General features: G+C 42.6%; 1 protein-coding gene across 1 annotated transcript in view; it reads right to left on the bottom strand.

The window, feature by feature from the left end:
* LOC147422260 (wall-associated receptor kinase 1-like) overlaps positions 1-26880 on the bottom strand; it is a 73597-nt gene that overhangs the window by 25713 nt on the left and 21004 nt on the right. The window contains exons 4-5 of the mRNA XM_086502466.1: positions 14856-15029; positions 13852-14456 (exon numbers count right to left, since the gene is read on the bottom strand). Of these exons, the coding sequence (XP_086358592.1) occupies positions 13852-14456; positions 14856-15029 (779 nt within the window). The remainder of the gene's footprint in view (positions 1-13851; positions 14457-14855; positions 15030-26880) is intronic.

Below are 26880 nucleotides of genomic sequence, written 5' to 3'. Positions count from 1 at the left end.
ACTTGGAGTATGCTGCTTGGTAATTATCATCATCTGCATGGCACTGCCTCTAAGAAAAACAACAGCTCGAAACAAATCTTGGATCCTTCTCTTGTAAGTGATCTTAATGGCTTATGCCCTGGAAGACATGAGCGGTGAAGACGGGAGCACACCCGATACACGATGAAGTAAGGGTGGAAGTGGCTAATAGGTCCGGATTGGAGGGCGAATATACCTCAAATCTGCTCTTTTGTAGGACCGGTACGCTTTCAAAAAAGCACACGCCTGGTGCTCTAATACCACTGTCACAAGACGGACACCACGTATCCATAGAACAGAAAAGACTGAACAGACTTTTAGCACTTTAGTAACAACTGAAACTGAAAGAGAGAGAGAGCACACGCGACGCGGAGTGGCGGAATTTCACCCCAGAGAGTATTGGCCCCAAACCTTGGTGCCCCTTTCGGTGTTTCTTTATATTGCATCATCAAAGTACAAGCCGGTACTCCAGACTCTGCACCTTCTCCAAGAAGCATGCCAAAGAATGAGCCCTAACCTCATATTTAAAGACGCTAAGCCCCAAAAGCAGTTTACAGTAAAAAGCCTTCAAACTCAAAAGCATCTGATCCAAAAGCAAAGCCAAAAAGCTGCCAACGTAAATCACGGAAATCCGTACATCCTGCCACGTCATCAGCTAGCGCAAAACGCGAAAATCCGTACAGCCTACCACGTCATCATGTCAACGCAATTTTTGGAAATCTGCCACGTCATCAATTTGTTACGCTGTGCAAACCATGTCCCCCGCTGGGCGAGGGCAGCCCTTGGGAGGGCGTTAAGACCTTAGCCCTGCCCCCTTGCCTCAGTTCGACAGGCCTGTGTTGCCGCTTGTTGATGGTGCTGCTCACCTCGGCTGTAAGGTGCAGCGGAAGTGAATGTTGAACTTTGCTCAAGATGAGTGCTCCAAACTGTGCTCAAGGGTTCCTTTTACTTACGGAAGGGAGAGCCTTCCGTTCCTTTAGTGAGAGAGTGTAATGGACACAAACAAAGTGATGAACACTGTGAATGAAGGTGCATAAGACTGAGAGATAGAGAGAGAAGAATACGACACTAGAATGTTGTTAAAAACCCTCCTTTGAAGGCCCCACTCTCTATGGCGAGAGTGGTCTACTATTGATTGCACAAATCTCTACAATGCTTGGACTTGCCAACGATGTTGACGATGATAAGGACGACGACGAGACGGGCTGAAATATGAAAATGCTAAAGGCTGACACAAATCTTTATCTGCTGAATTCTGACTCTATGTCTGTGACGATGTCAATGGCGACGATGCAACGACGACGCACTGAAAACGCAGATGCTGAAATCTACGTTTTTCGGACTGAAACTGCAAACTTCGATGGATCTGACCATGCGGCGAGGATTTGCATCTGCTAATGCTGGGTCTGATCTGCAATGTAAAACGCCAAGGCTGGTTCTGCCATGTAAAAACGCTAGGCTGGGTTCTTGATGGAAAAACGCTAGGTCTGTTGTGTTGCAAAACGCTAGCACTTGATGCGAAAACTTGTTGGCATGCAACTAGATGAGTCCAAGAGCGCGGCAGAGCACTTGTCATTATTCACAGGTACTTTGTCGCAGTTACAGGATTCTGCCTTGCCCCGTTTGATGATAAGCTAAAAGCTATCTTCTTGATTTTGACCTTACCTGAGTCATGGGAAACTTTGGTGGTTTCGTTGTCCAATAACCCCAATTTGGCCTTTGATGGTGTTAGGGGTTCTATCTTGAATGAAGAAATCAAGAGGAAAGCAAGTGGAGAGGGAGGCAGCTCTGCCAACATGGTTAGAGGCAGGACAGAAAAGAAGAATACTTATGCACAAAGGAGTAAGAGTAAGAGTAAAGAAAGAGGAAATGCAAGCAAAGGCAAGGGTGATGTGACTTGCTATCGATTTGGCAGGAAAGGTCACAAGAAACCCGACTCCAGGTACTATAAAGCTGAGTTAGAAAGGAAAAAGAATGGCGGAGACGAAGAGAAAGAGAAGAAGGAAGTCAAGGCAGATGCACAAGATAGCTCAAAGGACAAAGAGAAGGCCAATGTGGCTTCTAGTGTCGTGATTGAGGAGCTGTCAGATGTGGAGGACATCTTGTGTGCCACTTTGTCAGATGATGATGCTTATGACTTTGATGCCTCTCTAAATGTTCATTCACAGGACATGCAGATTCTTGGTGATCTTATTGATGCTTTGTTGACTGTCAATCATGCATTGTCCCAGACTTGGATTGTTGATTCCGGTGCTTCATTTCATGTGACTCCTATCAAGGAGTGTTTCTTTACTTTTGATGTAGGCAAGCGTGGCCATGGATACCTTGGAAACAATCATGCATGTTCCATTGAGGGTATTGGCACTGTGCATCTTTCCATTGATGGCACAAATGAGCTTGTCTTGCATGATGTTAGATATGTGCCAGGAATCAAGAAGAGTCTGCTTTCTGTTGGTCAAATGGATATGTATGGTTACAGCATCTTGTTTGAGAGAGGATCATGGAAAATGACCAAAGGCTCAAGGCTGATTGTAAGGGCACACAGAAAGGGACACTTTACTGCATGCATGGAAAGGCCGTGTTGGGCAAGTTTATTGCATTGGCTGAAATTAACTCTCACATGGAGTTGTGGCACAAGAGGCTTGGCCATATGAGCCAAAAGGGCCTTTCTAAGTTTTGTACTTTGAACAAGCTTGATGCTAAAGGCACAATGTTAGGTGCAACGGAATGAATGTTGTATTTTCTCAAGATTAGTGATCTTTACTGCTCAAGGTTCCTTTTAGTTCTTAGGGAAAGAGAGAGCTTTCCGTCTTGTAGAGTGTTGTGGTCACGAACAAAGTGAGTGGATTGTGCGTGCAAGTGAAGGAGACTGAGAGAAGGAGAGAGAAGAGATACGACACCGAGGGGTTGTAAAACCCTCCTCCGAAGGCCCCACTCGTCGGCGAGAGTGGTCTATTCTTTGATTGCACAAAGGTGTACAATGCGTATGCAATGGACAATACAACTTGGTCTATGCCGATGACGACGACGATGACGATGACGACGACGACGATGGCTGAAATCTGAGATCTTCTAATCGCTGAATTTCGGGACTGTTTCGGTGGCTGAAAAGGACTGTTTTGGCTGCGTTTTTATGGCTGAGATTGGGGGATCAATCTGCAACCAATCTGTGGGGAATCTGCTACTGTTGATCTGCTGAAAAACTGCGTTGTTCTGCTGTGTTAATGCTGAAAATCAAAAACGCTGGCTGATTTTATCTCTTGCCAAAAGCGCAAGGCAAATCTGGGTCAAAGAACCAAAAACGCTGGGCCTTGGGCTGAAAACGCTGAGCTTTTGCAGGGGTTGTCTAGCGTTAGTAAAAGCCTGCTGCTGCTGGTAACTAGGGGAAAACGCCAAGCCCTTGGGAATGATGGGGATGGCTACTGATGATGAAAACGCCAAGGATGAGGGAGGTATGGCGATGGGGGGTCTTGAGGGGGGTACTGCTGAGAAGTTGCTTGTTGAGCGGGAAGCTCCTGCTGCCTCTTCTGCCAGAAAGTGTGAACTTTGGTTTGCTTATATATTAACTTAGCAAAATTGCCCTACCTACTTTTGTTGGAAAGTCACTTAAAAATAATAAGTGAAAATCCCAATAAATAGGAAAATAGGCTAAATGCACTGGAAAATTCCCCTAACTGATGCTAATGGAGTCTGATGGGAATTCCGATGATCATGCTGTGTGCAACCGGAGGATATGCATCTATGCTAAGTGACTGGGCATGCACGGTCTATGAATAGACTCACAAAAGTGCCAGATCACTGCTAATCTAACTTGATCGGACTGACTGAACCCTGCTGTGGTGTAGCTTGTCCACGGACACATAGGGTTGGGATGTGTCACGTGACATCCCCTCCTTTTCAAAGTGAGGTACTGGTACCGAACTGTATGGCGTCGAGGGAGATCGCCAACAGCATCCGGAATCCTGGAAGGGAGTCTTCGCCGGCCCACTCTAATGTATGGGTCGTGCGGTACTTGAACTTCATAAAGGTCTGCAATGCTTGCTTCTTTGGGCCGCGCCGAAAGCGACTCAAAGTCTTCTGAATCTCCTTTCTTGCTTCAACTTCGTCTAGAGTCGTGCTTCTTCCATCTTCAAGAATCTCCATGGCTGAAAATTCCTGAAACAATCTCCAAGACAAAACCATGAACATACCCATTCCATGTAAAGTGAAGGAAAAAAATCTTGTCTTCTCTAAAGACTGTGTATGCAATGTAGATGAACTAATAGACGGAGTGACAACCCGTTCATCAAACACATGCAAACAATGAGATTGAATCTTTTCTGTTTGATCGAAATCAATCAATTGTGGCAAATCACAATGGAAATGCCCATGCTTGGTGCTCATACTATCATGTGCTCGTTCGGAAACTGTGTCATGCCAAGGAAGAGACATGGAATGCGACTTCCTTACATACAAACTTTTCAACTTTTCATGAACAATCCGCATACATTCGTGCTCATCCATGAGAGAAACGTGCTCAACATACAATATGTCATGCCTAGTAAAAGGGATCACATAACGATGCTGACTAAAATGCAAGAAACCTTCACGAATGAAACACTCGAACAATGCGTGCGTATCAATCATGCGAACACACAATACTTCCTGTGAGGGTTCTTTGGACCAAGGCTCGAGAGCCAAGATCGCTTCTGCGGGATCTATCGAATCTTCTTGTCGGGGTTCTTCTTGAGTGGATTCTTTCTGAGGGGGTTCTGTTGACCTAGGCTCGAGAGCCAAGATCGATCCTTCGTGAGTGCTCATATCTGCAACGAGGTTAGCTTCGCTAGAAAAAGCATCCACTAACACATCATCCTTTTGAACAATCACATCATCTTCATGCAATTCATCTTGCCTGTGAGAAATCACAGCTTGATCATGCAAATCATCATGCTTGTCATTGTTATCCAAATCATCATGCTTATCATTGTCATTCAAATCATCATCATGCAAATCCTGTGTGTCATGCTTTGGAGAAGAAGAGACTGCGAGAGTTTCCTTTTCCCAATTCTTGGGCATCTGTGCCTGAGTTGGAGAAAAGAGTCGCAAGCCCTCTTCCCTTCTTGCTTTGATCTCGCGATCAAATTCTGTTTGTCTTGCTTTGTTCGCTGCTTGTCTTTCTGCTTCGGCTTCTGCGTGTCTGCGTTCCATTTCTTTGAATTCACGATCAAATTTGGCTTGTCGTTCTTTGGCTTCCAAGCGTGCTTGCTCGTACTCACGCGCTATGGCTGCCATTCTTGCGGCATGTCTTACTTTGCGTTGTAAAGTCTGTTCCATACACAACAGCTTTAACTCCTCCATTGGAGTTAGTGCAATCGTTGCCGTAGATGGTGAAGGGGGAGGGTCGGAAAAACCTCCTGGTGTGGAAAATTCTTCTTCGCCTCTCTCATGCTCATCACCTCCGAGCGAAGTATCCATTCCGCTTCGAGTGATGACCATTCTGAAGTCGTGGGTTCTTGTGGGTTCTTGTGGTTTGGGTTCTTAAGTTCTCGAGGAACTTGGGTTCTTGGGGAGTCTTGGGTTCTTAAGTTCACGAGGAACTTGGGTTCTTGAGGTTCTTGAGGTCCTTGATTCGTGAGAATCTAGGGTTCTTGAGGTTCTTGAGTTCCTGGGGTCCTTGATTCGTGAGAATCTAGGGTTCTTGAGGTTCTTGAGTTCTTGGGGGTCTTGGGTTCTTGGGGTTTTCTTTCGCTTGCAAATCGCGTTGGAGAAGAATCTTCTCTTCACCCGGGTACCCCTAAGTTGATGCCATATAAAAAATCTGCTCAAGGAATTTTAGGAGGTTGGTTAACTCTTGAAGAACGAGCCGAGTATGCACAAGACAAAAGATGTTTTGAGTGTCACACTAAAGGTCACATGAAACGAGATTGTCCTAAGAAAGAAGACCCTAAAGAACCCACAAAATCCACATCATTTGTGAATACACTCAGTGAGCACACTAATGTGTCTAAAGTTTCTCATGATCATGTCGATGAGTCTCTCATGTTGTGTTATGGTCTTTTGAATAGTACACGCATTGTGATCTTGTTTGATTTGGATAGTATGCATGATGTGATTAGTGCCTCTCTCGTGAAGAGCGCACGTTTAGAAGCTCTTACCATAGATCCCATAGTGATCTCTAGATTTGTTGCTGGCATGCACTCTTCTATCACGCATGAATATTCTAATGTGACAGTTCGTTCAAAATGTCGTTTTTCGTCGTCGTTTTGTAGTTTCTCCTCTCAAAGGATGTGATTTGATTTTTGGCATTAAGTGGTTTAAAGGTCATAATCTGCAAGTTAGTTAGAAAGAAAACACTCTCTTTCTCGCAGTTGAAGGAGCACCTCCCGTGGTCCTTCGCTGTGACAAGAACATTCCTTCTTTGCCATTAGTCTCTCACTCTCATGATTCGAAAGAGGTTAAACCACATAGTATGATTGTCTCTCTCAGTACACAGTCCCATAATCTAGAAAAGCATGAGTCATTGCATGAAAAGAACTCTTTTGCTGTCATGTCTTCTCTGAAGAAGACACACATTTTTTGCATAACAGAGATGTAAATGTTTGCAAGGATGATGGTTTAGATAATGATGTCTCTAGAAAAGCTAACCTCATTGCACATACAATCAGTCACGCAGGACCGATCTTGGCTCTTGAGTCGAGGTCCAAGGAACCCACTCAGAAAGTATTGTCTTTGCATGATTCGTCAACACGCATAGTTCGAGTTCCTCATTCGTGACGGTCTCTTGTCTTTTCGTCACCGTCTTTATGTGTTCCGTTTTCACAGGCATGCCGTATTGCACGATGCACATAATTCACTCACGGATGAGCGCGGATGTATGCGGATCACTCTAGAAAGGAAAGAAGATTGGTTTTCAAGGAATTCACATTGTTTCCTGATTGTCCATTTTGTCAATCGCTTTTGCATGTTTATTCCTTGGCATGACACACTCACAGAAAGAGCACGAGTACGATTGTCCATCGAGCATTGGCATTTCCATTGTGATTTGCCACAGTTGGTAGATTTAGGTCGAAAGGTCAAGATTCGTTCTCACTTTTTGCGTGTGTTTGGTGAATGGTTTGGCACTCCGTCACTTTGTTCATCTGCATTGCATGCAGAGTCATTTAGGGAGAATGGTATTTTTTCAATCACTCTACATGGAATGGATATGTTAATGGTTTTGTTTTGAAGTGGTTTCAGGAATTTTCCTCCTCGTAGATTCTTGAAGAAGGTGGACCCACAACCATAGACGAAGTTGAAGCATTGGAGCCGCAGCAGTTCATTCTGTCGCTTTCGGTGCGGCCCAGAGAAGCAAGCATTGCAGACCTTCATGAAGTTCAAGTATCGCACGACCCACGCAACAGAGCGGGCCGGCGAAGAGTTCTTCGCAAGATTTCATAAGTTGTTGGCGCACTCTCTCAACGCCATACAGCTTGATACCCGTATCTCACCTTGACAAGGGAGGGATGTCACGTGCACATCTAACCCTACGTGTACGTGGACAAGTTGTTCCTACTTCTAGGGTTTAAGAAGCCTAGGAAGTGTTCTAGCACCTTTGTGAGCCTGTGTCCATGCCGTGCATGTCCAAGCACTAAGAGTAGTTGCATACCCTCTGATTGCACACAACATGATCATTGCCATCTTAGTATTCAGTACCCAACATGAGCATTTTCCACCGCATTGACCCAGTTTTGCAACAGTGTGTGAAACACCTCTTATAAATCATTTTATTAAAAGTGATTTTTGGAATTCTTTTTTGCAAGTTTGTTGGGAAGCTTGCCCTACCCAACATATAATTCCTATAAATGAAACCCATTGGGCACTCAGTAGAAGCAGAACACAGAAGACAAGCTTAGTGCACAAGTGCAGAGTGCAACCAGACAGCTTGCCCCAACGTTTTCTCACAAGATCAGCCAGCGTTTTTGAAGATCCATCCTCAACGTTTTCAGCCTTCATCAGCATCTCAGTTTTCAGCCCTTACCTCGCAAGAACCAGCTCCCACCTGGTTGCAGATCCTCGCTGGTTTCCCCGTCAAGACGCAAATCAACCTAGCGTTTCCGAATTTCAGCAGATCAGCCTAGTGATTTCAGATTTCAGCCAGATCAGCCAGTGTTTTTGCATTTCAGCCCTAGCCCGGCAAAGCGGATACACTATGCAGATCCAGGCCACAATACCGCCACACTAGCACATCCCCAGCAGACTATCTAGCGTTTTCAGTTTTCAGCCTTAACGACATCCTCGTCGACAACATCGTCGTCGTCGACATCATCGTGTCGTCATCGCAGATCCCTATCTTGACGACGACACATTCGTCGCCATCGTCGCAGATCTCAGACTTGACGACGACACCTTCGTCGTCATCGTCACAGTCTCCATCGTCGTCATCGACATGGTCATCATCAGTACCACAGCATCTAGAAACATTGTACCAGACTCTGTGCAATCTAAAGCAAATACCCTTGGAGGGGGGTTTGGGACCCCATCTGGTGTCGTCCCCTTTTCTCTCTCTCTAGTACTCAGTCACAGTTTCCATTTGACTCACATGTTTGTTCATTGCACATTCTCTCATTAAGTCAAGAAAGGCTCCCCCTTCCCATCAATAAAAGAAACCTTGAGCAGTATTGTTCACTCATCCTGAGCCATACACCATCATTCAATTCCGTTGCACATTACATCCACGATGAGGGATACCCAATTCTTCTTTTATAAAGCCCTTGTGGATGCACATGCCGCCTCCACCATCATCTTCTCCCTATCAAGATGAGTGGTGCGCAAGCTCTCTAAAGTGGGAGGGACATATGTGGGTCCAAACTCTCCAATCTTCTGTGCCATTTCTTTAAAATATGGAGACCTTTTGTCAAAAAAATAGTGTACATTAGTGATATACATTGTACAAACTAAAGATTAAAGCTTAAGCCTTATAAGTTATAGTCTATAGAGCTTACCGTACTGCATTGAAAGCAATATGGTCGTGGTAGAAAATTCTTGCCACGGCCACATCTACCTCCTCTTTCAAGGCCGGTTTCCAGCTCTCTACAAGAGTTGCTTGCCGCTTGGGTGGACGAGAATGAGGGAAAGACGACGATGAAGGGTTGGTAGAGGGTGGAGGTGGGCGGTCGCAGTCTGTGCCGATTGATGCACAAAATGATGCCGAAGAAGGGGATGTCGATGCTCGGATGAAAGCCGCTGTGGCCATCTCCCTCGGATTCACCGTGCGACGCTTGGTGCCATTCTTCTTGGCCTCTTTGATACCCTCGAGTCTTCTCAAGGTGTAGGAGCTTTTGCTTCTCCTCATCGGACATGGTTTGCGAGCAAAATCGATGCCCTTTTTTCGTAGAAAAAGTGTGCGCGCACCTTCCTCATGGAACCATTGCATTCGTAGCCACAACGGCGGCACTTCCATGGCTTGCTTCCACCTCCAACATCGGACTTGGGATCAATCACCTCACTCCACCATGTCCATGTGAAATTGGCGCAGAAAGAGGGTTGAGAAGCCGCGGTGGGGCCGGAGGGAGGAGAAGGAGGAAGGCTTAGAGAAGCGTCGGATCCATCTTAATATGCCATAGATGATAGATATTAGAGAAAGCTCGCCGCTCGGAGAGAAGGAGAGAGGGGTAGGCTTCAAGGAATCGAGCCTCAAGGCTCCAAAGTTTCGACTTGGAGAGAAGGAGAGATGGGAGAGATGGGAGAGAGGAAAGGAGAGACTCGAGAGGGGAGGGCAAGGCTCAATGCTTGGGTATGTAGTACGAGGCTATGGTGACTATGAACCTTGAGGGTTGAGGTGAAACCGGCCCGTAGGGCAGTAGACTTTGGCTTTCACCCGATTCTTTACTTGATAAACTTTACTTGAAGTTTATAACACAGAGAAACTTCACGAATGACGAGGAATTACACTTCAAACAAAACATGGCTTGGTAGCTAGAGCGCTTCCAAGCAAACGACAGCCTGTAGGCCCCAGCCTACATACTGGCGCCCCTTTCGGTATTTCTTTATTCTTATTACACTTGAGAAAAACCTGTAGACTTCTACAAGCTGTCCCACTTTTATCGGGCTGAAATTCCCTACTCTAACTTGATTTCGATAGCACAACCACCTAAAAGTCTCCATGGACAAAATCCCAAGTAAACAGTGACTTTCCACGCAGTTTAGAGCACTTTATAAAACCTGGCGAGAAATTACAGCACGCTGAATCTTTGTTTTTGCGCCAAAACACCTGTTCGGTGATTCCCTAGCTTCCCCGAAGCTCCTAGGACCTGTGGGCATCAAAACAAGCGAAAATCCTGAACCTGCAAAAAATTACAACAAGCTGTGATTCTGTTTTGCGCTCCGATTTGCGTGTCGATCACTCTTGTGGGTAGCCCTCGAGCTTGCCCTTTGAATTAGACGAGATTCCTCGCGGGAAATCTCTCTAGATTGACCCGTACTAACACCCACTGCTTTCCCAAGGCTCCCCTGGCGATAACTTGAAATTTAGATGCGAAACCTTGAACCTGCAAAAAAAACACAGCAGGCTGTAATTCCCTGTTTCGCATTATTTTGAGCGGAGCAAACACGTCTACGCATGTCTCAAAAGCTCTTGCACGCAATAGGACAGTTCCCCTATCAACTGGACAAGTTTTCACACGAAAAAACTCTCCGTTTTCGCATTCCTTCGCGATGGAACTGTGCGTACTTGAAGGAGATAGCAATTAGTTAATCCGGTTCCTATATAGAAGGCTCTTGCCTTGGCATTGTGGCAAACACGCATAAAACCCCCAGAACTGTACATGGTCATCTAAGAAGCCCAACTAGAGGGGCATTACCATATGTGCAAAGGGGAGAGAGGGATGTGCAAGAACAAATCATCACGCTATATAGAGCAAGGGAAAAGGCAAGCTTTCCATTAAAGCTTTGAGCACCTACACCCGCTACTCACACACGCTCTGTAGTCACTTAATAAAAATCAGCCTCTAGTCTCATTTTTGGGCGCCCCCTCTTGATATGACCTTCTGGAGAAAGAGTTGACGAGCAGGTTGCTCTCCTACTGCCATGTGTCCAGTTTGCTCCTTATGGTTTAATTCCTAGTACCCACCAACTTATAAAGTCCTGGCGAGGGGCCTAAATGACTTTACTTGAGACTAGCCACTTCTTTACAAGTCGGATTCCAGAGCCGATCGGCCAACCATCTCGTGGCTACTTGGCCTTGGCTCCTGCGGGTGAAACTCTCGGCCAGCAGTTGTCTCACTCTAGCCACGCAATGTCTGGGCATTTGTGATTTAAACAAGAGGGTCCCAAAAATTAAATAAAAATCAAGGGAAAGAAACCAACGAATATATATATATATATATATATACACACACACACACACATACATATATATATATATATATATATATATATATATATATATATATATATATATATATATATATATATATATATATATATATATATATATATATATATATATTGATATTGGTTAGTCACAATCTCGTGACATGAGGCCTTGCCGCCTTGGGCCCGATGGCCATGGGAAAAAGAGGGGAAGGAGAGTCTTGGCCCTTGGGCAACGGGTAGCCTTGGGCCCGATGGCCATGGGAAAGAGGGGAAGGAGAGTCTTGGCCCTTGGGCAACGGGTATGTAGTATCATGTATGAGGCTTGCCCCATGAGCCACTTAGTCTTGGCCCTTGGGACCTTGGGTCCTCTTACATAGAAAGCCCCTCCCCTGCCAACTTCCAAGTGAAACGTCCCCTAGGGCCTAATTCCCGCCCGCTGTCCATACGCCCCCTACCTGCGTCTCATACGGATCTGCCACTAGGGGCGCGTGTCTCGGGACGTGTCCTGCCCCCGCTCCTTGTGATGAACATCTCAACGTCCCAAATTCACGTCTCGTTCAGCGACCTGACGTCCTCCGTCTCATCCCCACCGTTAAGGCCCGCGTCCCCCCATCCCCTGTTTCTATGCAATAAACACAAGGAGAAACACGCACGCAAAACGCACACATATGATTGCTGTAATTTTCTATACATAACCTAAAATTATGCAGGTTCCAATGCCAAAATGGAGGCCTTTTTTGAGATGGAATTGCTTGCGAATACGTAGGATAGGTAGAGAAGAATGAGATTCTATGAATGCTTTGCTGAAATTTACCCTAGCAGAGGTGATTCGAGACTGATAACAAAGAATTTTAGCCACTTCACTCAAGAAAGAGAACGTAGGTTGCAACTTTTCAGGACAAAACTTCTAGAGAATGTGGCTATGGATGTGAGAGCCCTTGTTCTAAACTATGGGAGCTCAAAGCTACGACATACGTCCAATGGTCTGCTCTCAAGCTTCAACGGAGAGCTCCATCGCATAGGGCATACTCACATTTGGGGGGTAGGTGCACTGCCAACCTCTCAAGTGAGAGAGAGGCTACTCTCATATAACCTGCAGGAGTACGACAAAGAGGGCAATGTCCTGACAAATGGAACTTGCTCTCTTCAGCGGAGTCTTCATCTACATATGATGATGATTTTTGAGGATGGGGCCATCACCCATGTCACATGGGCTAGCTAGCTATTGAGTGCTCTTTGCTACTATATAGACTTACCTTTTGAGTAGGATGGTTTCATTTATGACATTTGTATGCTCTATGATGAGCCTTTTGTTATAGCTTGGCCCTATAGGCTATCACCTCTTGGTACTTTGATGTTTTTAGTATTGGTGTGTTCATTCTTATTTCAGATCTCATTTGAGCTTTGATATCCCTGTTCAATCATCATTGTTGTCTTAACTTTGAAGTCTCTTGAAGTAGTTACACAATATGTGGTTGTCTTGTAAAACATGTCTTTGAATGTCTCTATAAGTTGTTGCCTTCTCTCTTGTTTTTTAAATTTAATGTCCTACAAAATTTAGTAAATTGAGGGTTTTTTACAAGAGTGTGTATTTTTACGTACATAAATATTTTATCTAACCTGCACATAGCTCTGCATACATCAGCATGGCAATTGTCCAATTGATTCTGTAAATGTCGCTTCACATGCAGCAACTTCAAAGATTGCCTTGGAACGGTTACACAAGCAGACACTAGACAACACAAATTCTCCATTCTTCACAAATCTGTTGCCAACTCTAGTGGTCAATCCCTAGCTTTCACCACTTCCACTAGTAGTCATGTTGTGCTCTTCCTTCCCAAACACCATCCAGATCAAAAACGCTAAGGCTCTAAACCATGTCAAAGTGAACATCGTGAAAGGGCATTTAGAGTGAAAAAGAAGAGACAAAAAGTTTGAGAGACACAGAGACCAAGAAACATACAGACGCACACAAGAGTGAGAGACCTCAACTTATACAAGCAATGAATTGATGATTGCGATAGGCACAAGGAGTTTCTGCATGCATGCATGTGAATTTACTAATGTATACATGTATGTGCATGCCCACATACACATACACGCATATTTAAATACTATAAAAACTACATGCATACGTACATATGATCTATCCATACATATGTACACGCGCACACAAAAAATAGATAGGTAAGTATGTATAACATGTAACACTTATGTACTACACATTTGTATATGTCTGCACAAATACAATTATGCACACAAATATTTAAAAATCATGAATAAGTAGGTCAATAATGCATCTGTGCATAAGCATGTACTTACATACTTTTATATGAGTGGACATTTGTATACTATGTGAATTGGTATGTCTAATCGGAATAGAAGTACCCATGTATGTATGCGAGTATGTATTTATATATCGATGATGAATGCATGTGTATATGAATGTGTTTGCTTGCATTAATGTCCATCACATAGTGAAAAGGCTTCCTTAAGTGTTACCTTAGCATCCAGATTGTCATCGAGTAAGACGTTTGAGGACTTAACATCACGATGCAAGATGGGGGGGAAGGCAGCAGCATGAAGATAAGCAAGTGCCTCTGCGGTTTGCTTGGCCACTTTAAGTCTTTGCTCCCAACCCACAACACCTGCAACTTTGGCATCCAAATTCTGTCTCACGGTTCCATGAGACACATACTCATAGACAAGCAAAGGCACTGCTGTCTCCATGCAACATCCAAGAAGCCGGATGATGTTCCTGTGATTGATATGCAGCAAAATCTTGAGCTCATTCAAGAAATCCTCATTTTTGCCTGTGCCGAGGTTCGCCTTCTTGATGGCGACAAGCTGTCCATCTGCCAAGATACCCTTGTAAACGGTGCCGAAACCACCAATCCCAAGTTTCATATGCTCGGCATAGTTCTCTGTGGCCGACTTTAGCTCCTCTGCTGTAAAGAGCCTGCTCTGCCTCCTGCCCCCGGCCTTCGCTATGACGTCTTGAAGCTGCACGCCTCCATTCTGCAGAAAGTATTTCCGCTTTACCCTTCGCTTCCACCATACTGCTAAGACTGGCACCCCACATATCACCAAGCCCACAAAGACAATGGCTACAAATTACAGCAAGAGGATGTTTTAGAATTTTTGTCGTATATATACTGCACATGTATTTTATATGTATATCATTGTATTATGTATACACATACAATATATGCATATATATATATATATGAAAATATAAATATGTGTGTGTGTAAGAGTATGTAAAATACATACATGTGTCGTTTGGAGAGAGAGAGAGAGAGAGCACTCCTTTTTAATACTTGCATTACACTCATACGCACTCACACACATGTTTTCACGCCCATGTCACCATAATTGACACATTATTGTATACAGACAAACAATACCAATGCTCTTCCTATAACTGAGAAAACCTTGGCTGAGATTGCTATTAGGAATAACTAATCTTGATTGTTGAAGTTTAATGTCTTTTTCAAATTGCATACCACAAACAATAGCGATGACCATAGGTGAAAAAGTGCAACCAGATCCGCTTTTTAAGCCATCCCCAACATGAAATATTGAATTGCACTTGCATGTGTAAGCTCCTTCTTTTTCGTGGCATGTACTTTTACCAATAGTGCAATTATTCAAAGAGGCACTCGCACATTCATGTATATCTGTATGGCAATAATAAATGCATGAGTTCTCAAAAAGCTTTTTTTTTCAAATCTATAATACATAAGTAACATAAAAACCAAGCCTCTTGAAGCTACAAAATACTTGTGGTGGATACTCTTGCCAACCAATGAAAGTTTAGTAACTTTATGGTTTCTAAGCAAAACCCGCTTTTCAATTGATAAGAACAATTAATGATGTTTTGCATAATGCTACAGCAAGTTGAATCAATGTGGCTTATTCTCTATCGTCCATGCCTTGATATACATATTCAAGGGCATGTTTACAACACCTAGCAAAATTAATAGCTACTCTTAGTTTTTATCTGGAAGGAAATCCCCACAACTCTTTATGTGCAAGGGGTCACAAACTCTTGACATATATAAAATTCATACTAGCATGGCATGGGGCATGCGCCTCAACAGTATATACCACGGGATATTGAATGAAGTCTATGCAGTGGGATCCATGTCACTAAAGTGAGGAGGCATGCTTCTCATGACACGTCAATGTTGTCCGAGTTGTTCAGATTTACTTTTCACATCGAGTTTACTTTTGCCCTTGGCTTTCCTTTTTAAGTTCTCTTTATAGGAAAGTGGAGTGGCTAGGGGGACAAGGAATCCCATGTCGTCATGTTATTTGAGTAACAAGTTGCCAAGCTGGAGGTCCTGTGTTTGAAACTCAGATGCAAGTGGGGTGGGTGAACTTGTTGACTTTTTTGGCTATTCATCAATCTCGAGATCCCCACAAATAGTCATCCACCCATCAATGCCACCTATCTGAGGTCATTAAGACCGCACGATTTATAGTGTCGTGGGTGTGAATCTTTTTTGCTAGTCTATCTTGAGTCTTTCAACAATCTCTCTCTCTCTCTCTCTCTCTCTCTCTCTCTCTCTCTCTCTCTCTCTCTCTCTCTCTCTCTCTCTCTCTCTCTCACACACACACACACACACACACACACACACACACACACACACACTAGTATACTAGTCATAAGTGGTCTTTTTAAGAAAAACTCCCCCCCCCCCCCCCCCGCCCCATGGTTGCATAATAAAGACAATCTGGGACTTGGTCCCCGCTTAAACCAAAGCGTGAAGTAATATCATTACAAGGGGGAGGCAACCCCTGTCCACTCTCGATCACCTTCCCTAGGCTATGGCGCCTACAGGCTCGCGCAGATTGAGGGCGACCGATTGCATTCAAAACTGATGGCTCTGGGAGCGTGCATGACATCCTTTATAATGAGGATAAACACCTGAGGGAATGGTGTTAGCTATACAAATGGCCATTTTTTGTTTGTTTCTACCGCAGCGTTTTGTGGTAAGGTACCTGAGCATGGGTTTTTGGTTATGGGTTTTTGTAGTAAGGAACCTGGTTATGGATTTTTGCATGGTTGGCTTCATTTGGGAGCGTGTTGATATAAACACGGCTAACTGGTTTCTTTCAAACTGCTGGGTCGGGGCATGATTAGCATGTGCCTTAAGGCCCCGTATGCATAGATTGGGATTGAGCTACTGTCAAACACATGCTTGGACTGTCTCTTGCTACTGGGTGTTATACTGGCTCTTTCTCGAGCAGTTGCAGGTTTGTAGCTACTGGTTGTTTATGGCGCTACATGTTGCGCGCTATTGGCTGTAATACTGGCGTTTGTGCGTATACTGGTTGATTGGGGCTCTGTTGTTAACTATTGTAGGACATTAATTTACATTTTTTAAAAGCAATATGACATATTGCATGACGTGCAGGGTTGGAAGTTATGTGTTAAAAACAAGTTGTGTTAGCTTGGTGCGATAAATTGTTGGGCTTAATATAGCTGGGCACTTGTAATTTCATATAAAAACAAATGGTTGGGGTGTTACTCACTGCATCTAGTACCTCTGGTTGATAAACAAGTAAGGTATCTTACTCAGTCAAGGGCCGGACACTGTCGTTCTTTAAAAATTGATAATGACTTGTGGATATTTTGACATTATGAAGGTAAGTATATAGCTGGTATTTTCAGCTTTGGCATAGCTTCCAAGCTATGAATTCAAAAGGGGATTCCATATTAATAAGAGGGAGTCTTGCTACCCTGCTAACTGGCTATGCTAGTGGTTTCAGCTGATATCGTCTCTTGCCAAAAAATAAAAATTAAATGATTATGCATCTTATACAGAAAAGGTCGTACATGACCTATCTTTGTCTAAAGGGATACCAATGATACCATGGGATTACTAAGTTTGAAGGTAAGTATATGGTTGCTATTTTTGGGCTTAAGCATAGCTACCGAGCTATGGATCTTGAAATGTTTGGACTCTTGATGGACTTCACCACTCGCATTAAAAAGTAAAATATACCACTCATTTTTTTTATTTTTTTTAAAGGACTACTAAAAAAAAAAACCTAGCTTGTCTAAAGTAATTAAATCTGGTGTTACTCACTGCATCTAGTACCTCTGGTTGATAAACAAGTAAGGTATCTTACTCAGTCAAGGGCCGGACACTGTCGTTCTTTAAAAATTGATAATGACTTGTGGACATCTCAACAACTTCTTCTTCTTCACTAACTCAAGATAAGAGGTCTACAAAACATAAAAGGAACCTAGTACAACGGGCTAATAAAAATCGCTAGTGAGTGAGGTGAGTAGATAAGTGTGCCATCACTCCAGTAGGTAGACCAACTCGGTGCAGTACGACTGTAGTATCAGTCAATGTGGAGATATGCGTATTCACCAAGGTACATTAGTGATGGTGCAGAGCTTCTCTGCTCCGAGGGGTATCAGGCCTAAGGTAAGATAGGCCGAGGCGAGGGCCAGAACTCGTGTGCAGTATGGGGGTCTATATGCAACTAAGAGCTAGAGGGCCAGGGGCCTATATATAGTATGGTTAAGAGGTTATTGTGTCAGAGTCTTACACTGGCATCAAAGCTTAAGGAAGAGCAACTATGGAGGAGGGGGAAAGCTTTGCATGAACGTTGCATGATGCATGCTCTCCCTCTCTCTCTCTCTCTCTCTCTCTCTCTCTCTCTCTCTCTCTCTCTCTCTCTCTCTCTCTCTCTCTCTCTCTCTCTCTCTCTCTCTCACATGTCTCTCCCTTTCATGAGAGGTCTCATGGCAGGGGTGGAACTACATGAAATTCCTCCTAGCTACAAGGTACAATCGCTTGGAGCTCACCGAGACCAAACCCTAAGGGAGAGTACATCGTGCCATGGACCTTCATGAAATAGACATCTCTCTCTCTCTCTCTCTCTCTCTCTCTCTCTCTCTCTCTCTCTCTCTCTCTCTCTCTCTCTCTCTCTCTCTGGTTTTGCCATGGCCCAAGGGGTATTTACTTCTTTTGAAGGTGGTTTCAAATGGTGGGTGCCCAAGGCCACCCAAAATTTATCCTACTTTCAACTAAGGGTGCATGTCCACCCCGAACACACATCCTTCCATAGCCACCAAGGCAAGGCAAATCCTTCAAAGTGAAGGAATTTTGCCAATTGTCAGCGATCATCAAATTTTTTATGACCAGCATGCATGTTTAGGCCTCGAAATTTTCTTGTACACAAAATTCTAGTTTGAGGGAAAGTATTCCAATTGAAGTCATACAAGCAGACAATTTGCAACATTTGGAATTTCTTGCAATGGGAATTTAGGAAGCCGACAGGTGTCTCTCTCTCTCTCTCTCTCTCTCTCTCTCTCTCTCTCTCTCTCTCACTCCCTCTCCCTCTCTCTCTCTCTCTCTCTCTCTCTCTCTCTCTCTCTCTCTCTCTCTCTCTCTCTCTCTCTCTCTCTCTCTCTCTCTCTCTCTCTCTCTTTCCATCTCGCAATTTTGGGTGTAAGGCAATGACGATATTGGTAATTAGTTTGAGAATTATGGAAGCTTGAACGTCCTGGCCATGCTGTCCAAAGCAAGTTGCTTGAGGTCATTTATGACGTAAGTAATAGATTTCAATTTTGTTTATTATTTTCCTCAATAACATGTTGTATCAAGGCACAAGCAAGGCTTGTGCAAACAATGTTGTTATCAAATCCTTGTACAAGCATGTCTTGTCACAAGCGTAAGACCCAACAAGGCTGGACCACGTAGAGGTTTTTGTTTAGAAAACTTTGGCTATCCAATGACCAATGATTGGCTTGAAGACCAAAATCAAGCACGGCTTGAGTACGAAATGGTCTCGATTAGAAGCACGACTTCTCACCATAAATGGCACATGCCGTGGAACTTCGTGGGAGAGGTTTCCAAAACCTTATATTTTGATGCAACGGCAAGGCCACCCGGTAGTGCTTGAGAATCTCACGAAGATCGGCACAGCCGGTGGCTGGACTTGATGAAGGCTGTCCAGTATGATCGACCATTTGTTCGTCTTTGAGACGTCGACAAGAGTCTCTCTATTTCACGTCTGGATTTGCATTCTTGCTAGGATATGGTTCCTAGGCATTTTTTTTTTTGAGTTGCAGTCCAGATCAAGACAACCCTATATGGTCAAGGGCAACGGAAATCACGCTAAGAAGGTACAACTTACTTAACTTGCAATTGTTTTTCTGCTTCTCAATACGATGTACAATTTGACAAGATTTACATTGTTATGACATCTGTAGTGACCAAGAGTATCTGTTAGCTATGAGCAATGGTAGCATCCAAAGTGGGGCTATTGAGATGTATCATGCAAAGATAAGACTTCCCACATTTGGAATATGCTATGAGCATATGAAGTTAGGGGAGGACTTGGAAAGTGTATGTAGATTATTTCATTATGTGCCAAGATGACGTATATGGTGCATACGACAACTCTCTCTTGAGCAGTAGATATGGCTATGAACTAGATTCAAGTGAGTTTTTATTTTGAAAACTCAAGACAACTGGCCACAATAGAGTAACCATGCTAGGAAATTTCAAGTTTTCTTGTTTTTCTACATTTTAACCTTTAAGCCGACAAGGATTTCCTAAATTGTACAAAGAAAAGTGCTTTGACAACATTCATGAGAAGCAAGGCTTCTAACCCATGCCAAGATCTTGCCGTTGACTTTGAATCAACACCATTGGCACAATTGTGGAAATTTGTCAAAGTGAGGGTATAAGCTCAGAATTTACGTATGACAACGACAAATTGTGATGTATCCATGCCCGCTTGTGCAAGGACTTCTGGTATAAGCTCAATCTATAGGGGCCATCATTGTCACCAAGGGTTTACACCTGTGCGTGCACAACATGCTAGTGAGGTAGTAGTGAGGTAGACATAATTCCATCTCATTATTATTTACGCTTTTTCTATAACACTAGCTACTCTATCAAGTACGAGCTAAGTTATTGATGTTTTAAAACATTTTTTAATTTTGTTTATTCAGAGGCAAAGTGCCATATTTAAGTCACCTTGGTACAATCACGACCACATACAAGGTAGGTGGGTCAAGATGTGACTTATGTTACCTCTCTCTACAAGAGCCTTGTACAAGCACACTATTGTTCGCTTCCTTGTAGCCAAAAAAGATCTCTCTTTCTCTTTTCTAATTCTTTGTAGGAAAAGTAAAATTAGGCATGATTTTACTAAAATCTTTCTATGTCGATATGGGAACAAGAAGGGCTCAAAGCCATCTATTTTTGAAGGGCTAAGAGTCCTCTATTTTGGAATGGCTAAGAGCCATTTGTTTGTAATCCATCAATGATTGCTTTCAAGACCAAAAAATTCTATCCAGTTGAGTACCCATCGATTCTTTATGTGTGAAGATCAAGTTGAGTTTTTGAAAGTCTTAAACTCGTAAAGGCTTATCTCTACCAAGGTGTATAGATGAAGAAAGCATTTTGGACAACACGACTGTTTACAAAAACCCAAGATTATGAACTTTTAGGTCTACAAAAGATCGAGTTGTGAATATGATTCCAACTTGAGCCAATCTCCTATTTTGTTTATAGCACTAAGAGTGTCTATACGAGCACAATTTTAGGGGAAGACCCAGCTCATGATTACTTACTAAGTGTTGATGATCAATTCTTGGAACCTTCACACTTGCACTTTCAAGGAAAGATGTCCACAAGCTACCAAGGGATAGTGGACAAGTTCAACTTTGACTTCAATCACTGTTAGACACAGTAGACTGTGTTGGTCATTGTTGGCTGCTAGTTTGTGCACTTTTCATGCAAAGTCCAAGCAGTTGGACATTGCAGAAGCTAACCAAGGGGTTTGGATTGCAAAGGCAGCACCCATGGTTTTTCCAGTTGTTTCTTTTAGGTTTGGAAAGTGCTCATGGCTACAGGTAAGTGAACATTATGTTCAACCTCCAGGTATGCATATGATTTGGTTTTTTCCACTTTCATACATTTTTCTCTTCAGAGACATGTCAAGGTCATGTAAGAGCAAAGAATTTTAGACCTATATATAGTGTTTTCTTTGGCACATGTTGTCACATGGGATACAAAATGGCATAGGAACTCGAGGAGTTTGTTTTAGCCAGTGTGGAACAAAGTATATGAGGGTCCCTCTCACTCATGTCAGTGAGTGTTTGTAGTTACCTCCACACACAAGTACATCTTGTACTTGTTAGATGTCACTTCTTCTACCATCATTTTCTGAGACATATTCCACATGTGGAGCATATGAGTCTCTGGGACTGACATTGGCACCCGCTATTTCAATTATGTGTCGCGACAAAGTTCCTAGGTGCTGGTCAAATCCGTTTTATAGACCATTTTGAGCATGTAGTATAATGAACAATTTTAGTTGCCAAAAATTGTCGAATACTTAGAATAACTTCTTAAGGTTACAAGTACTGCTAAACAACATTAATGGATGGTTGTTCATACATGTAGCAAGGCTTTGTTCTGCTGATGAACATGTTTCATTGGTACCTAGGCGTGATCGATTTTCACATTCCTTTATGGCACAATGTTAAGCCAAGGGCCAGAATGAGCACCTATATGCAGGTTCAGATCTATTTTTGCAAAGGCTGATTTGGAGCGACATACATATTCACCACATTAATTGCTTATGAATCATTTTGCACTCTTTGTGCAGTATCTCTATGAGATTATTTTTTGATCTACCAATCACCAATAGAGGTCATGACTTGGTTTGGGTGCTTGTGGATCTATCAAGTTAAGCAAGATGGTTATTCATATCATTGTTGTTACCTAGAAATAATGTAAGGAATTTTGATCTACCAATCACCAATAGAGGTCATGACTTGGTTTGGGTGCTTGTGGATCTATCAAGTTAAGCAAGATGGTTATTCATATCATTGTTGTTACCTAGAAATAATGTAAGGAATTTTGATCCCTCTTTACGAGTCATTTTGGAAGCGTGTCTGTAAATAGTGGGGAAACACAGCTCAGTATTGTCATTTTTCCAAAGAGGATAGGCAAATTACAAGTGTAATCTTGTGCTAAAGGATATGCAAAGCACGTACGTCAACACCAAGAAATCCAATAAGAAAGCATGTTTGTGATTAAGTTAGTCTCATCATGTTGAAGTCACGTTCTCAACCTTGAACACAAGTTATGGTGGGGTTGTTTAGTAAAGATTGATGACAAGTTAAGGACTTATACTTTGCTGATGAGTTATATTAGCCAACTACTTTCATGGAAAGTGAAAAGAAAGCCAATTTACTTTCATGGAAAGTGAAAAGAGGTACTCTTTTGGATACATCTTAGTTGTGATAACTCGTTTAGTATACTCAAGTGAGTTTTCAATGGAGTCTATACACTATGTTATTTATGGGCCGGTTACGCAAAGTGGTTGCAAAGAGACAATAGTGTGGACAATCAAGATGTTATTCTTGATTTCATTGAATCTCCTACTGGATCATATTTTAGCCAAATAAACAGCTAGATCCATGAAGAATGCCACTGTTGAAAACATTAGTCTTCTTATGAAGATACCACCACTTTTGTTTTCGAGGATGAAAATGATTCTCTAAGGGGGGGAGTAATGACAGGCCTAAGGTAAGACCGATCGGGGCCAAGGGCCAAAAATCACATGCAGTATGAGGGTCTATATGTAGCTAAGAGTCAGAATAGTATGGCTGGGAGGTTATTGGATGTGCAGTTACCTAGAGTCTTTACAAGTGCCTTTATGAAAATATCTACAATCTGCTCATCCGCTGCCTCGTACTCAAGGTCGAGGTCGCTTCCTAAGACCTTCTTTTTGATGAAGTGGTAGTGTACCTCAATGTGCTTTGTCCTAGCATGAAACATTGGGTTTGGTGCCAAGTATATGCTACTGAGGTTGTCACAATAAATGACAATTGGCCTTGCACTTGTACTCCAAAGTCCTAAATTAGCAATTCCAACCATGGTTGCTCACATGCTGCCACTGCAACGCCCCTGTACTCTGTCTTTGTATTCAAAAGAGAAATGTAGGTTTCTTCTTGTGTCTCCATGTGATAGTAGTACTCCCAAATGGAAACATGAATCCACTGGTAGACCTACGATCGTATGGACTACCAACCCAACCCGTATATGTGTAGCCATATAGCTGCAACTCCACGTCAAATCCCTATAAAAGAATGCATAATCCAAAGTAGCACTCAAATAGTGCAATATGCGCATCACACATCCAAGTGTGGTTTCCTAGGAGACTGCATAAATTGACTCACCAATCTAGCTGTTTAGCTCAAGTATGGACGTGAGATACTCAAGTAGATTAAGCTACCCACAATCTTCATGTACATGGTAGCATTATCAAGTACTATCATTCCCCAACTTCAAATTCTAATATAAGGACATTGCAATTGGCTTACAATCAGCCATACCATGTTTTTTCAACATTTCCAAAGCATATATTGTCTTTGTGATAGCCATACACCCTCTTCTGTGAGAATAATTTCAATGGCCAAAAATATCACAAGTCTCCCAAGTATTTCATCTCAAACTCTTGCATAAGTAGAGCTTATACACCCTCTACCTCATCCACATTATCACCTCCAATGATTAAGTCATCCACATATATGCATATCACCACAATTCCTCCCTCATTCTTCTGCACATATAATGAATGATCTACATCTGACATTTTAGAGCCTAATGAAATGAGGAATGCCACATCCTCTCATACCAAGATCCAAGTGCTTTCTTCGAAATCCATACAGTTCTTTCTTTAACATGTATACAAGGTCACGTAGCCTCATATATGCATAACCTTGTGGCTGCTCCATATACACAATTTCCTCCAAGTCTCCATTCAGACACGCATTCTTTATCCATTTGCTTCAGCACCCATTTTAATGCGACAGCCATTGAAATAAACACACAAGCTATAGCCATCTTGGCTACGAAGTTGAATGTATCCTCATAATCAGCATCCCATAAGTCTATGCATAACCTTTGGCCACAAGCCTAGCATTATACTTGCTCACAATGCCATCAACATTATGCTTTATTTTGTACTAACCCATTTACATCCAATTGCCTTTTTACCTTGGTAATGGCACCAATTCCCATTTTCTATTTGCATCAAGTGCAACCATCTCTTCATCCGTAGCTTGCCACCATTTTTCATCTTTGTTAGCATCCTCAAAACATGTGGGTTCTACCTCCTCTATAATCTTTGCCATATATGCACAATGACGAGCTACATATCTATCATAAGTCAATCTTTGCACATGATTTCTTACTCTTTTAGACCTGCGTGGTCCACGATCACTTCCAAGAGCCTTATTCCATGCTTGCATCCTTCTTGCACCCAGAGTCTTCACAGAGGGTATGCCAAACTCCTCATCTACTATTGCCATCATCATGACCATTACTCAAATTTGGCAACTTAGGGGCATCATCGACTTTTTCCTTCCCTTTCATTGATGCATTTGAAGAGTTAGCATGACTCACTCTTTCATGCAATCTACCACACCATGGATACTCACCATGACCTTCACTACACGACCCTTGCGGCCCACTCAAGCCTTGTGACTGTGCTCCTATATTTTCTGCAGCCACATTCTCTCTTACATGAGCCCCCAAATCATCTTTTACATCAGTGTACCGACTTTCCATTTTATCGAAAACAACATCCTTACCCTCACTTTCTCCGTGACAAGATTGTAGCACTTGTATCCTTTTTTCTCAAGAGAGTAGCCAATGAACCACATTTTTTTGCTTTCGGATCAAGATTACTTCTTAGCTCACCTAGCACATGGACATAAGCAATATATCCAAACACTTTAAAATCTAATACATTTGGTTTTTCACCATTCTCTTCAGGTGTCATATCATGTTCTACAATAGTAGGGGTCCGTTCATAATGTAAACACCTATAGCAATAGCCTCAACCCAATAACAATGAGCCATGTTATTATCATTCTTCAACTCTCTAGAAACCTTTGCAATGTGCTTGTTCTTTTGCTCAAAACCACCATTTTACTACGGAGTATACCTGCATGAAAACTACCTTTGAGCTCCATGATTTTTCAAAAAACCATTGAATTCATTGGAGAAGCATTCTCCCCCTCCATCTGACCTCAGGCACTTTACATGTTTCTTAGTCTGAAATTCTAAAAGTACATAAACACCTCACTTTTTTGTTGCATTAGATAGACCCATACCTTCTCGTATGGTCATCAATGAAACTCACATAGTATCTACATTCACCCATAGATGCAGTCTTTGCTGGACCCATACATATGTATGCACTAAATCCAATGCATTCTTGCTTACATGCTTATCATGAGAAAAGGATGATTTTACCTCCTTTCCAACTTGACAAGCTTCACAAACTTTCCACATTTTAGCAACTTTACATGCTAACAAACCTATAACCATCTCTTTAGTTTGTGTCATTTTTAGCCTCTGCAAATTTACGTAACCAATACGTTTGTGCCAAATCTCATATCTGGAACAACACTTGCACCACGTGCAAACATGGCAACATTCATCTTAGACACATTTACATCCAAATTGAACACTCTTCCCACTTTATTTCCTTGTGTAACTAGCCTTCTATTCTTCTTATGATCTTCGACAAAGAGACCATCGGAGTTAAATCTGACCCGCAAATCCTGCTCAACCATTTGTCCAATAGATACCAATAGATACCAAATTCTTTGTAATATTGGGTACATGCAGTACATTAGCCAGGTACTTCACTTTGTCATCTGTCATAGACAATGACACATTTCTTGTATGCATAATGGGATGTGCAGTATCATCCCCAGTCTCTACATAACTAGGACTTTGCAAAGTCTGCACTTGCTTGAACCACTCACCATGATTGGTCATGTGATTCGACGTACCAAAATCCACATAATATACATTATCAATGGATTTTGCCACATATTCAGACATAGATCATGTGTTGCACCATAAACCTCTCAGGCTCATCTACATTTCTACTAGTGGTTGCATAATTGTTTTGCTACCTCCTATCTAGACAATCATGTTCAAAGTGACCATGTCTTCCACAACCCCATCATATTGTGTTTTTATGTTGAAATGTAATGTTGCGCTGCACATTTCCATGACCTCTTGGACTCCCCCTGCATTGAAAGTTTCCTAGACCACCTATGTTCTTGAAGGTGCCGCGGGAAGCGTGTGCGAGTGCAAGTATGAGAGCCGCGAGAGAGAGAGAGAGAGAGAGAGAGAGAGAGAGAGAGAGAGAGAGAGAGAGAGAGAGAGAGAGAGAGAGAGAGAGCGCTACTATTGGGTGGAGCACACAGCAATGTTATCTTGTTGCAGCTCCTTATTCTCTTTTGTATTAAAGAATAAGTGTATTTGGTTAAGTTAGTATATGGGTTAGTAATAAGTGGGATGTCCGGCCAGTTGGCCTGAATCCCAACAAACTCCCACTTGAAGGCCAACGCAGCCCAAGTGACATAGTATGTACAACCGTGAAGCAATCTAGTGGCTTCAACCTATACCCATCAACTTACTGCAATGTGTAAACCGCTCCAAAGCTAAGCCTTTTGTC

Source organism: Adiantum capillus-veneris, chromosome 27 (assembly GCF_014529385.1).
Source record: "Adiantum capillus-veneris isolate H3 chromosome 27, ASM1452938v2, whole genome shotgun sequence".
Taxonomy (NCBI): Eukaryota; Viridiplantae; Streptophyta; class Polypodiopsida; order Polypodiales; family Pteridaceae; genus Adiantum; species Adiantum capillus-veneris.
Note: the sequence above shows the minus strand (reverse complement) of the source record. Positions and strands in the feature narration are given on the sequence as shown.